This window comes from Spermophilus citellus, assembly GCF_964194105.1.
Source record: "Spermophilus citellus genome assembly, chromosome: 13".
Classification (NCBI taxonomy): domain Eukaryota; kingdom Metazoa; phylum Chordata; class Mammalia; order Rodentia; family Sciuridae; genus Spermophilus; species Spermophilus citellus.
The window spans coordinates 65,381,890-65,395,847 of record NC_138193.1 but is presented as its reverse complement, the minus strand read 5'-3'; the positions used below and the strand labels follow the sequence as shown (position 1 = coordinate 65,395,847).

At 40.4% G+C, this 13,958-nt stretch overlaps 1 protein-coding gene across 1 annotated transcript; it reads left to right on the top strand.

The window, feature by feature from the left end:
* Positions 1-972: 972 nt before the first annotated feature.
* Positions 973-4,331, top strand: LOC308632796 (uncharacterized protein C2orf74; the record flags this gene model as incomplete). The annotated part of the gene is made up of 4 exons (XM_081265154.1): positions 973-1,103; positions 1,322-1,429; positions 1,527-1,704; positions 4,158-4,331. The coding sequence occupies 4 exons, from the start codon at positions 973-975 to the stop codon at positions 4,329-4,331; spliced, it is 591 nt and encodes a 196-aa protein (XP_081121280.1).
* Between the last annotated feature and the right edge of the window lie 9,627 nt (positions 4,332-13,958).

The window sequence follows — 13,958 nt, the reverse complement described above, 5'->3', positions numbered from 1 at the left end:
CTAAGGGTCCCTAGGTTCAAACCCTGGTACAAAAAAAAATTACCCAGTCTGATATTATATTAGATATTAAAATTGCTGCCCTATTCTTTTTTATCTTCCTTCTCAGAAAGTCCTACCTCCATCCTCTCCTTCCTTGCCATGGTGTCACATGCTCTTACCTGAAGTTAGATCAGGGCCAGGGTTCATCTTCACTCTGATCATCTTGTTCTACTCCTGTTGCCTCAAGCCATAGCCTTCAGAGCTGCCAATTTTCTGGTGTATCCAGGAAGTAGATCCAGAGAGATGGGATTGGAAGAAGATGGGCTATTCAGGCTGGAGAGAGCACCGTTAGAGGTAGGGTTCATTACTGACCTTGAGGATATGGAAGGGATTTGTAAGAAGGAAGTGGGCCAGTTGCTTCAGTCCATGAACAAGCAATAAGAGCGTCAGGCTTAGGTTGGGAATGGAAAGACAGTGTTTGGAGACTAGGAAGAAAATCTTTGTCCAACGTATGGTCAAGACAGTGAATGTGGTCTCCAGGCTGGACCTCTCAGAGGAGAACACAGACACGCTGCACTCGGAGGAGAGTTGAGTGGTTCCTCTGATACCAGGCAATGGTCTCTAATTCAGCAGTTCCATGATTCTGTGATGTCACTGAAGAGAGAAGAATGGGAGCTGGGCTTGGCTCCAGCTGCTCCAGTTCCTCTCCCCTCTGGATTCAGATAATTTTTGGGGTGAGGGGAGGTGAGCTGAGTGATCAACAGGTCCCAGCTCAGTCTCCCCTCTGTCCACCTCAGCCCCCACCACATTTATGGAGAGAAACTAGCCAGTGTGAGTCACACCACCAACATAAGTAGAGTGTCTTTTATGAAGCTCAGCTGATCAAAAGAACAACAATGAAAGCAGCCTTTTTTTTTCCCCTTCTGTTTCTAGAAAACTTAAAGAACAAAAGAACTACATTCAAACTGAGCTGGAGAAGGCTTTGGGGAATCTATGGTTGTGAAAGTGGACATATCGGCTGGCAACCGTATTAGCTTTGAGGCCACAGCATTCACTTTCTTCATCATCCTTCTAATTTGCCTCATTTGCATCCTCCTTTTATTGGTGGTTTTTTTATATAAATGGTATAAATCCATGTTGATAAGTTGGGATCAGATTTCAAATCACACTAGCATATGTATCTAGAAATTATATAAAACAAAATAGAAGAAGTAATGCTGCAGTTATGTTTGTTTTCCTTTTAAGGGTTTTTAGAAATGCTAATTTCCTATTAAAGTGAAATTCCCAAGCCAGAATCAGGGTCATTTTTCCTTTTCTGAATTTTTTGCTTATTTGTTTTCAGTTTTCAAGGCAAGAGAGAAGAGACAGAAAAAATTCCTTGTACAGATGCTAATGGAGGTGAAGCGTGTTTGCCTGCTAATGTGGAGAATAATACAGGAGGCCAAGAAAAGTCTGTACCTGAAGATTCGGTAGAAAGTCACTTTTGTAGATGATAATGTTGACTAGGATGCATGGATTTTTAAAACCCTGCTGGTTGATTTTTCCAGGGTCATAATGGAAATCATGGGCATGAATGCACCAGTGAGGCACGGCATTCTTGTCCAGAGACGGAATAAGGAAGCGGTGGCCACATCCTTAGAAAACAGAGAGGACATGGAGGCACAGGAGGGAGACAAAATGAAAAAGAAGCAAGTGTCTGGGAATGCTGGAGAAACTGATCAAGAGGTGATGTGCTTTTTCTACTCCTAAGGTTTAGCTTTAGTTTGAAGAGATGGAAAATTACTCAGCCAGGTATAATAACAAGGGATGGCATCTCTTGTAACTTTGGTTTGTACCTGGAATGAGTCCAGTGTCTAGTCATTTAAACCATTCTCCTAAACTCTCATTTCATATTAGTAAAACCAGTTGCATATACCAAGCCTAGAAGTGCGCTCATTCTTCAGTCTCACCTCCCCCACCCAGGTACTGCGGACTGAACCCACAGGTGCTTTGCCACTGAGCTACATCTCTAGCTGTTTTTATTTTATTTTGAGACAGGGTCTTGCTAAGTTGCCTAGGCTGATCTTGTGCTTGCAATCCTCCTGCCTCAGTCTCCTGAGTACCTGGGATTATAATAAGCATGGGACACTGTGCCCAGCTCATTCTTCATTCTTACATTTGTGTTTTTGTTCATAATTCCCTTTCATTTTCTTTTATTTTTAGGCTCCTATGATTTTATAGCTATAAGAAATCTTGTTAGGTCATCTAGGGATCCAAGGTTCTTGTGTTACAAATGAAAACATGAGACAAAGGGCAACCCCCATTGGGTCCTTTCTCACCCTGCAGGAGTTCTATCTCTTTTCTTCTCACTTGACTAAATCCTACTCTTTTACACTCAAAAAAAAAAAAAAAAAAAAAAAAAAAGCAAAACAAAAACCCCACCACCACACAACAAAAAATGAACAAATTATTCACTTCCCCACTGTGGCCAAACCCAGGACCAGCTCCTGTGGCCCTGCTCTAATTCTGGGCTCTATCCCCAGCAGCACAGAGATTGCCAGACCTTTGGTAAGCTCATATTCAGGACCCCAAATGACAATAGGCACATGCCCTCCCATCACATGACTGTGGCTCCTGGGTGTTTCATAGAGAGAGTAATACATGTTATCAAATAATTTTGTGTCAATGTAGATTTTTACAACCACAGAAATATAAAAATGTGATCATGATGGATTATTGTTGCTTTCTTTTTTATTGATCTATTTATTTATTCTAATTAGTTGTGTATGACAGCAGAATGCATTTTGATTCATTGTACACAATTGCAGCACAACTTTTTATTCCTCTGGTTGTACACAATACAGTGTCACACATGTACCTCGAGTAATGATGTCCATCTCATTCCACCATCTTTTTTTTAATAATTTTTTTAAATATTTATTTTTTAGCTATAGTTGGACACAATATCTTTATTTTATTTATCTATTTGGTATATGGTGCTGAGGATTGAACCCAGGGTCCCGCACGTGCAAGGCGAGCACTCTACGGCTGAGCCACAATCCCAGCCTCCATCGTTTTTTTTTTTTTTTTTTAATACCTTGATCTTATTTATTTATTTATTTATTGTGTGGTGCTGAGGATCAAACCCAGGGCCTCGCCTGTGCTAGGTGAGCACTCTACCGCTGAGCCACAACCCCAGCCCCCATCTTTTTTTTTTTTTTTTTTTTTTTTTTAGAGAGAGAGGGAGAGAGATAGATAGATAGAGAGAGAATTTTAATATTTATTTTTTAGTTTTTGGCGGAAACAACATCTTTTCTTTTGTGTGTGGTGCTGAGGATCGAACCGGGTCGCACTCGAGCGCGCTACTGCTTGAGCCACATCCCCAGCCCCCATCTTTTTTTTTTTTTTATATTTATTTTTTAGTTGTAGTTGGACACAATACCTTTATTTAATTAATTTATTTATTTGATATGTGGTGCTGAAGATCGAACCCAGGGTCCCGCACGTGCGAGGTGAGCACTCTATAGCTGAGCCACAACCCCAGCCCCTCATTCCCCTCCCCTTTGCCCAAAGTTCCTCCATTTTTTCCATGTCCCCCAATTATGAATCAGCATCCACTTATACACATTCAGTCAATAAATATATGAGAAAATGTTCAACATCTCTAGTAATTAGAGAAATGCAAATCAAAACTACTCTAAGATTTCATCTCATGCCAGTCAGAATGTCAGTTATCAAGAATACAGACAACAATGAGTGTTGGCAAGGATGTGGGGGGAAAGGTACACTCATACATTGCTGGTGGGACTGTAAATTGGTGTAACCAATCTGGAAAGCAGTGTGATGATTCCTAAGAAAACTTGGAATGGAACCACCATTTGACCCTCTCCTCATCTATACCCAAAGGACTTTAAAACAGCATACTTCAGTGATGCAGTCACATCAATGTTTATAGCAGCTCAATTCACAATAGCTAAACTGTGGAAGAAATCTAGATGCCCTTCAATAGATGAATGGATAAATAAACTGTGATATATATACACAATGGAATATTATTCAGTATTGTTGCTTTCTTACATCATTTAGAAATACCTTTTCTGTGTCTCATTCACAGTGTACACAGAACCTATATTTTTAAAAGCAGGACTTGTCATGTTTATAAATTGATCACTTATACTACTTGTGCCATTTCTCTGTAGGGTGAAAAGTTGAAGATAACACACCTACCTGTCAATAGAGTTTCTTCAGATGTTGAAAACTCAAAAAGACCTTTAAAAGGAGTGACATTTTCTAGGGAAGTAATTGTCGTGGATCTTGGTAATGAATACTCTGCACCTCGAAGTTACACTCGAGAACATAAAGAGAGAAAATGAAGCTCAAAAAAAGCTGAGAATGAAAAAAATATAAACTTTGACTAACATTGAAATGACTGAGTGTACCAAGTCATGTTGAAACAACAAAATATTGGGAATTAAGCAAATACAGATATTATTTTACCTTTGTGTAGAAAGAAGTGTGAGCCACATACAGAATTCTGTAAGTAAAATCCTTAGGCTTGAATATAATTTTCCAAAGACTCAACTCTGAGTTCAATAAACAAATTGTATTAAGCATTCTTAAAACTGTGCCTACTCAAACACTGTCCTAACATGTGAATAAAGTTTTTTATGTTTGTGCAGATGTCTGTTAGGTAAATCATATTCAAGGAGTACTTTTTTTTTTCTACCAGGATTAAACCCAGGGGTGTTTAAGCTCTGAACCACATCCCTGCCCTTTTTTATTTTTTTTAATATTGAGACAGGGTCTTACTAAGTTGCTTAGGGCCTTGCTAAGTTGCTGAGGCTGATGTTGAACTTGCCATCCTCCTGCCTCAATGCCTGAGCCGGTGGTATTACAGGTGTTTGCCACCACACTGGGCTGAAGGAACACTTTTAAGGAAATACCTGTTCTAGTATTCCTGTGATCCCAGGTATTCATGACCAAGTAACATTGCAGATGTTGTTATGGAAGCTTCCAAAAACGAGGGTAGGTTCTCTTTTTTTATATTTATTTCTTAGTTGTACACAATACCTTTATTTTGTTTATTTATTTTTACATGGTGCTGGGGATCAAACCCAGAGCCTCGCATGTGCTAGGAGAGCACTCTACCACTGAGCCACAACCCCAGCCCCAAGAGGAGGTTCTTTTACTGTATAATACCTGTTATATTAATTCCTGAAACCTTTCTTGTATTAACAGCTGCTTTTTAAGATTGGTCCAAAAAGCAAATTACTATCAACAACAAAACATCCTATTATTTCAAAGAAGTCCTGAGGTGATACTATTCTTGATTTCAGTAGTTTAAAATGTATTGTCCATATGTGGAATATGATAGTTCAGACCCATATGACATCATTCAATCCACTGCAGTAAACATTTGTGTTTGTGAAATGTATAAGGGGCTATGAGATAAATAAAAAGTAAAAAAGTTAGCCCTTGATTTAGGGCATAGCATATTGTCATATATATGGCATATGATCAATAAATGTTTGTTGAATGATTGGGAGCATATGTGATAAAATGATTTAGAATGTGTGACTAATGCCAGATTGGTCTTAATGATACCCTTAAATGGGAAGAAGTCCCTGTGGGGAGGAGGAGGAAGAGTGACCTAATCGAGTGGAAGGATTGGCTAATCAAAGCAAATGTAAATCAAGGCAGAGAAATGAGGGTGTATGTTGAGTTTGGTGGTGGTGGATACCAATATCCAGAGCCGAAGGTTAGTGTCAAGAAGAGTTGAGAGTAACAGTGAGGGCTGGTGAGAAGCAGGAAGGTTCCTGTTAGGATTCCAGGGTTGGTTCAGGTATGGGGGACAATGGATTGTGGGTGAGGAGGGTCTCCAGAAATATTCTGAGTTGCTGAGTCCTCGGCAAGGATTTAAAAATTTTTTCACCTGATGATAATAAAATTATTATTATGGTTAAATGCACATATAATTTGCCATCTTAAGCATTTTATTTTATTTTTTTTTAATTTTTATTTTTTTAAAGAGAGAGTGAGAGAGGAGAGAGAGAGAGATTTTTTAATATTTATTTTTTTTTAGTTTTCGGCGGACACAACACCTTTGTTGGTATGTGGTGCTAAGGATCGAACCCGGGTCGCACACATGCCAGGCGAGCCCACTACCGCTTGAGCCACATCCCCAGCCCCATCTTAAGCATTTTAAGTGTACAGTTCAGTAGCAATAGATATATTCACATTGTGCAACCATCATTATCATCCATCCACAGATCTCTTTTCATCTTGCAGAAGTGGAACTCTGAGCCCTGACACTAACCCCCTGGCAGCCAGGATGCTGCTTTGTCTCTCAGAATTTGACTACTTTAGGTGCCTCGTATAAGTAAAGTCAGACATGGTTCTGGCTTATTTCACTCATCACAATGTCATCAAGGTTCATTCATGTTGTCAGAATTTTCTTCCCTTTTAAGCCTGAATAATATTTCATTTGTATGCCTTTCATATTTTATTTATCCCTTCACAAATGAATATTTGCAATTTTAATCTAAGAAAGTTCAGACTTACCCAGGTAACTATTTTAAGCTGTGTGTTTCATGGTTTCATTGCCCATATGTGCCTCTGTATTTAGGGAACCAAGTTACTTTGTCCTAAGCTGATAATAGAGAAAGAATTAATACCCAAATGGTGTGCCTATGTGAAGGGTTAGCCAATTCCCTGGTGACTGACTACTAATCAAGGTCTGGTGAAAGTTCCAGTTGAGGCAAATGGTGAGAAAAGTGGCCATCAGTTCCTGTAGTAGCATAGGCACACAGAAGTCCAGAAAACCACTGAGATTATAGTGTGGTCCACAGAACAGCATCTGACATTAAATGTTCATTGAATTTTATTGGTTTTGAGCTGTTGTTTTCATTTGATTTGTAAACTTGTTTTGCATCAAAAGAAAGCTTTAAGAGCCAATGGCCAGTTTTGTGTTTCTACGTGGTCTTAAGTAACACAGTGATAAATAGTTGAAGGCAATAATGGTTGGCGGGGGTGTTGCTCGAGGACTTTCCTTTAGAATTAGGTTATTGAAGAGGAGCATGTAGGAGGTAAGTGGAGATGACTAAGTGACAATGCAAATCTGAAGGACCTGGGTCTGGAATCTAGTGGACAGAATGCAGTGAGAATATAAAGAATTCTTGGTTTGATGTGGAAAGAACGAGAGGAGGACACAAAGGCGGCTCCTGAGCTTGGATACTTCTCAGAGATGGGAAAGTCCAGAGAAGTGACTAATAAGGTAACAAAATTAGGCAGGTTTTAGCTCTGTTGAAGTATTGGCCAGAGGTTCAGCTGAAGATGCCCAGTAAGAGCCAGACAAAGAACACTGTGAATGCTGTATCCTTTTAGCACTCAGTCTTGGAGGACTCCTTGTATAATTTCCTCACATTCTATTGGTTAGGAGCAACCCACCAGGTCTAGTCTGCATTTAAGGGTAAGAAATTTTCATTTCTGTAGCTGTCCTTGTAAAAGACCATGAGCTCACATCAACACATCCAATTCCAGTCCAGTAGGGTTTATTGTAGCTTCACCTCCTTTGTTTCTGTAACTGCCTTCCTCAGCATTGAGAAATCTGGCTTCTGTTATGTTCTACTTATTTGCTTATTTAGTTGCCTGAATGTTAAGAAAGGCTTAAAAAAAAAAAAACGCCACAAAAGGATGATTTTTTTTTTAATGTCTTCATTTTTCCTTTATTTTTGAAGGATGTTTTCCTGGGGATGCAAATCTATTTTTTTTAATATTTATTTTTTAGTTCTCGGCAGACACAACATCTTTGTTGGTATTTGGTGCTGAGGATCGAACCCGGGCCGCACGCATGCCAAGTGAGCATGCTACCGCTTGAGCCACATCCCCAGCCCAATGATTTTCTTATTTTATGAAGAAATGCTTCAAAACATTCAGATGCATAAGGAATTTTTTCCTTCAAGCATTAAGTATGAATTACCTACTTTTAAAATGGGCAAAGTGAAAAATTGTGCTCTATATGTGTAATAAGAATTGTAATGCATTCCACTGTTATGCATCAATTAAAAAAATTAATAAAAATAAAATGGGCAAAGGTATAGGGAGAAAAACAAATGGCCAAGATATCTGGAGCTGGGCTTGTAACTCCATGGTAGAGTTGCACTTGGCTAGCAGGTGCAAAGCCCTGGTTTCAATACCCAGCACTGAAAAAAAAAAGAGAAAACTTTAAATGCTCATTCTGATTTATTAATTAAAGCTAAATTAAAACATTATTTCATCTATCAAACTGTCAAATATCAGAAAGATGGATGATACAGGTAAAGGGAGAAAGGTGGGGAAAGGCATTCTTATGAGATACATCTCAGTATAATTTGGTAAAGGATAATTGGGGCATTTGTCAAAATTAAAAGTGAATGCAGGGGCTAGGATTGTGGCTCAGTGGCAGAGTGCTTGCATAGCCCATGTGAAGCACTGGGTTCGATCCTCAGCACCACATAAAAATGACAAAGATATTGTGTCCAAGCATAACTAAAAAAATATTTTTTAAAAAAAGCCTATGCACCTTTGGACACAGAGTCCCTCTGCCTGGAATGACCCTATGATATACTTGCAAACCTATACTGATGTCTAAACTGCCTACTTCCACCAGAGCAAGGCTAAGGGAAAAAGAGAGGGAGCATGCAAGCCTGAGTATGCTTTAGTGCTAGCAAGAAGACAGCCATTACTGGGTGTGGTGGCACATGCCTATAATCGGGAGACTGAGGCAGGAGGACTGCAAGTTCAAAGCTAGCCTCAACAATTTATCGAGGCCCTAAGCAATTTAGTGAGACCCTGTTTCAAAATAAAAAGGGCTAGGGATGTGGCTCAATGGTTGAGTATTCCTGGATTCAATCTCCAGTATCAAAAAAAAAAAAAAAAAAGACAGCAGTCTTTTGGTAACTTTGATAACTAAACATTCCATCGCTGTTGCTTTATTCTATTCATTGGAAGCAAGTTGGGAGGTCCAGCCCACACTCAAGGGGAGGGGATTATGCAGGGACATGAATACTAGGAGACAGGGAAAGGTGAGTGTCATCTAGGAGGCTGCCTTCCACACAGACTCAGGAAGGTGCTGCCCCATGTAACTGGGGAAAGCAAATATAAATCCTCTCTGGGTGTACTTCAGCAAAAGTTAAGAACCATCATCAGGCACTGCCTGTTGAAGATACCCTCTGGTTTCAGAGCTATTAAAGTGTATGTGCTATTAAAAAGGAACTTAATAAGCTTTAATTTTAACTTTATACCCTTTCTATCATATGTTAAACAAACAAAATAAAGTACCTGTGCTATATGGGCCTGACAGAGGGAAGAGTGACTCTCTGAGATATCAGCAAGGTTTTGCAGAAGAAAATTTTGAACAAAGCCTGGGTGACGGAGGCAAGGGTAAACAGGATGCACCAGGCAGAGGGTTCTGGATGTTCGAGGGCACAGGTGCACTGGAGAGCTGTCTTCTCAGCATGGTGCCAGCAATGAAACAGCTCTAGATGTGGGGCTGGGAAGGCAGGCTGGTCCAGCCCTGGAGTGAGCCTTGCTAAGGGGTAGATGGGACATGTCATTGAAGAATGTAAAAGCACAGCAAGTCTATTAGGAAGAACTGTAGGGAAACGAGACTAATAGGGACAGAGGACCATTAGGAAGACCTTACAAAGATACAAGCAACAAAAGATGATAACCAGAAGCAAAATAAGTTGGGGTGGGACAAAGAAGAATGGCTTGAGGAAAATACGTAGGAGACTAAACAGGAGGTACAGTCAGCTGGGAGGGATGAGCAAGTGGGCTCAGAGCCCAGCTGGTGTGAGCCCAGCTTGCTGCATGGATGGTGCTGCCTCTAGTTGTGTAGGAGTTCTGGGGAGGAGGGGGAGCAGTGTCACTGCACACCCCAGCCTCAGGTGACTCTCATGGTGACAGCCTACATGAGGTCTACTGAGGGAACACAGGACACAACCAGGAAGAGGAGCAGGTTTAGAAAAGTGGCCCTGAGCAGAAATTGCAAGTTGTTCTCCAAATATCCACTTGACCTTTTTTCTTGTGGGCAACTGCTCCCCTCACATTGGGAGTTAGCCACCTTTGACTAAGTCCTGACCAATGAGGAGAGTGTAGAAGTCTGAGTCAGGCTCTTAAAAGGAATAAAGAGTGCTTGCCTTTTATCTTTCCTTCTTCCTGTAGAGCAGAATATAGAAGTAGTTTTGAGCCATCTTTGATAAGGCAGATGAGCGTAGTATCTCAGAAATGGAGAAGCAACAAGGTGCAGTCTGGGAGCCAAACACACTGGTCCTGAGCCCCACTATCCTAGACTATCATGTGAGGGAGAAATAAACTTGTCACTTGTTTAAGTCACTTTGGGGGGACTGAGGTCGGGGTGACAGAGAATCTCTTGTTATAGAAGCCTAGTCTGTATTCTTTTAGAAGATGCTGTATAAGAAGTGGATAATTGGGGTGGGAAGTGATAGAAGATAATGTGCCTGTCATATCTCCTGGCAGGATGCACAACTGAGGGAGGATCTCAGTTGCTGTACTCTGAGTTCATTCCCGGGGTGCTCTTAACCAGTGAGGGAGCTTGGCAAGGGTGCTAAGGTGGACCCATTCCTGCAAGATTCCTGCCCTTTGGTGGGCAACTTTGACTCTAGGAATCACCTTTGCCTTGACCAGGAAGTCTAAGCTGAAAGTGTCAAGTTAGGAGTTTGGAGTTTGGTGATGGTTGGTGAATTAAAATAAAAGTGATCATCCTGGGAGAGTGAGGATAAAAGGACGTTTATTGTTATGTGCTTCCTACAAGCCAGGAGAAGTTCTAAGAGCTTTAGTCATAGGAAAAGGTAATATGATTCCTTGAACTTCATATTTCCTATGTGGTTGGGTGTCAGACACAGTTGTCTCCAATATGCTTGCTTCTTTTCTCTCTTCCTTCTTTCCTTTCCTTTTCCTCCCTCCCTCCCTCCCTCCCTCCCTTAATACCTCCCTTCCTTCTTTCCTTCCTTTTTTTTATCTTCTTCCTGTCTTTTTTTTTTTTTCTGGTTTTCTTTTTTTTGCAGTATTGGGGATTGAGCCCAGGGGTTCTCACCACTGAATTATATTCCCAACCCTCTTTATTATAAGACAGGGTGTCCTCAAACCTCTGAGTCTCCTGCCTCAGTCTCCTAAGTAGCTACGATTATAGGTGTGTACCACCACATCTGGCAAGAACACTAAATTTTTAGATAAACGACAAAACAAGGAAAAATAACTTTCAGTTATTTTCTGGTGGTAAAGCTTGTTAACATAAGGTCATCTGGTGCCGTCTCTAGGTTAGTAAGTGTCCAAAGTTGTCTTGAGTGGTTAGCTGTTCTCCCAGGTAGAAGGGGCACAGAATTTCTTTTGTCTTTGTCAATCCTGCTTTTAGAACAATAGAGGAAGGGCAGAGAGCTTTCTGCATGTCAGTTTCTTCTGTCTTTTGCTCAACAATCCTTCATATTTTGGGGAGGTAGGTCTGGTCTCCCACAGTTAACTAGCAGCAGAATCTAATCCTCATACATATAGTTAACACTATTCGCATTTTATGTATGATGAAGTACAAAGGTGAAGGAGTTTACCTAAACTTGCTCAGTAAGTGATAGAGCCAAGATTAGGACCCAAGCATTGGGATTGGTCGCTGCCAATGTGCTCCACCAGTGTCACAGGAGACTTCACCATGTTTACTGCATGGATGGTACAGAAAGCCTTCACACTGGCTTTCTACAATTCCTACGCTATTCACATTCCATCTTCAAAATATCCTCATTAGTGTCTCCTTGCCAGTTCTGCTTTGTGAACATCTTACTTTCCACTTGGTTCCTTTTGTAACTTGTACATCTTTGCTGATGCTTCTCTTGGGTCTGGAATGATCTTTCACAGCTTTGCCTACTGAAATTCTATCCATTCATCAAGGCCTAGTTCTTCTTTCATATCCCTTCAACGAATATCATCTATGCTTATGAACTGATGTATTTATTCCACCAATATTTATTGAAATCTGCTCTGTGTTAGGTACGGGGGATTCTAGCATGTGCAAAACAGATGAACTGTTGCAAACTACTGTACTTCTCTTTGTGTTTGCTAACAGGAGTAACTTTCGAACTTTAAGGGTTTTTTTGTTTGTTTTTGTTTTTATTTGGGGTATTGGGGATTGAACTCTGGAGCACTCAACCACTGATCTACATCCCCAGCCCTTTTCTGTCTTTCATTAAAGACAGGGTCTCACTGAGTTGCTTAGTACCTTGCTTTTGCTGAGGCTAGCTTTGAACTCGCAATCATCCTGCCTCAGCCTCCCAAGCCACTGGGATTACAGGTATGTGCCACCGCACCTGGCTTGCTTTTAAAGTTAAAAAAAAAAAAATCTTACCACAAGACATCACACTAAACACACCCATACACAACAATTTAAAGAAACAATATTGACCTTAACCATATGAAATCACTCTGATAAATTCTATGTCATTGGGGCTGGGGTTGTGGCTCAGTGGTAGGGTGCTTGCCTAGCATGTGTGAGGCATGGGGTTTGATTCTCAGCACCACATATAAATAAATAAAAGGGGCTGGGGATGTGGCTCAAGCGGTAGCGCGCTCCTCTGGCGTGCTTGCGGCCCCGGTTCGATCCTCAGCACCACATACAAACAATGATGTTGTGTCCGCCAATAACTAAAAAATAAATATTGAAAAAAAATTCTCTCAGGCTGGGGATGTGGCTCAAGTGGTAGCGCGCTCGCCTGGCATGCGTGCGGCCCGGGTTCGATCCTCAGCACCACATACCAACAAAGATGTTGTGTCCGCCGAGAACTAAGAAAAAATAAATAAATATTAAAAAAGATCTGTCTTTCTCTCTCTCTCTCTGTCCCCCTCTCTCTCACTCTCTCTTTTAAAAAAAAATTCTCTCTCTCTCCCTCTCCCTCTATCACTCTCTAAAAAATAAATAAATAAATAAATAAAAGTCAATCAACAACTAATAAAATATTTTTAAAAAATTCTATGTCATTAAGATAAAATGATGGTTGATACCTCCTAAAAGATTTTATAGCCGATAAATAGGTTCAAACACCTAAGTTTAAGAAATGTTCATTCCTTTATTCATCCAGTCATCCAAACAGATTTCCTCTGTGTTGGACACAGCTCTGGCACAGGAATATAGAGGAGTGCCTTCTCTGAAGGTCACCAGGCCAATGCAGATAGCAGGCTGAGAGCAAAGACTGTACATAGAATGCTGTGTGCTACAGTGGCAATGTGCTGGGGCAGATGTGCTTACTGGTAGCTCAATAAATATGAATGGAATTAAACTGAGGCAAAGGCATAAGGGTTATAAAAAGAGACAAGAATAGTGACTTCCTCAAAGGCAGAACCTTAGCAGCTTATAGGTCTATTGTGACTTGGAAACTGCTCCAAGTCCTGACTCTAGTGAAGCGCAATGCTAGAGTCAATCCTCTCAGCTGCCTTCCCTAAAGGTGAAAATGGTTTGGGTTTACCCAGCACAGATTGATTATGGGAAAAAAGAGATACCTTGAACATTTTGCAGTTTTTCTTCTCAAGCCTGTCAGGGTTATCACCTTGGCTTGGCTACAGGCAGGATGCCAACTCACTCATCTCCTGGTCACCTCCCAAATCAAACCAATCAAAACCTGTTGCTGGGACTACAGGCATGCACCTATCCGTACGTATCTGAAATTGCTTTCTTGATGTATTATTTTAGGACAATATAACTCTTTTAAAAATGTGTTTAATATTTATTTTTTAGTTGTAGTTGGACACAATACCTTTATTTTATTTTATTTATTTTTATGTGGTGCTAAGGATCCAACCCATGGCCTCACACATGGTGAGTGCTGTACCAAGACCCCAGTCCTGATAATTTAATTCTTGATAATTAATCTACATAAGATATTTTCATTTACATTGTAACAGAGTTATTTCCCTTGGAATTAATTCTTTTGTGTAACTATTGTAATTTTTTATCCACCTAA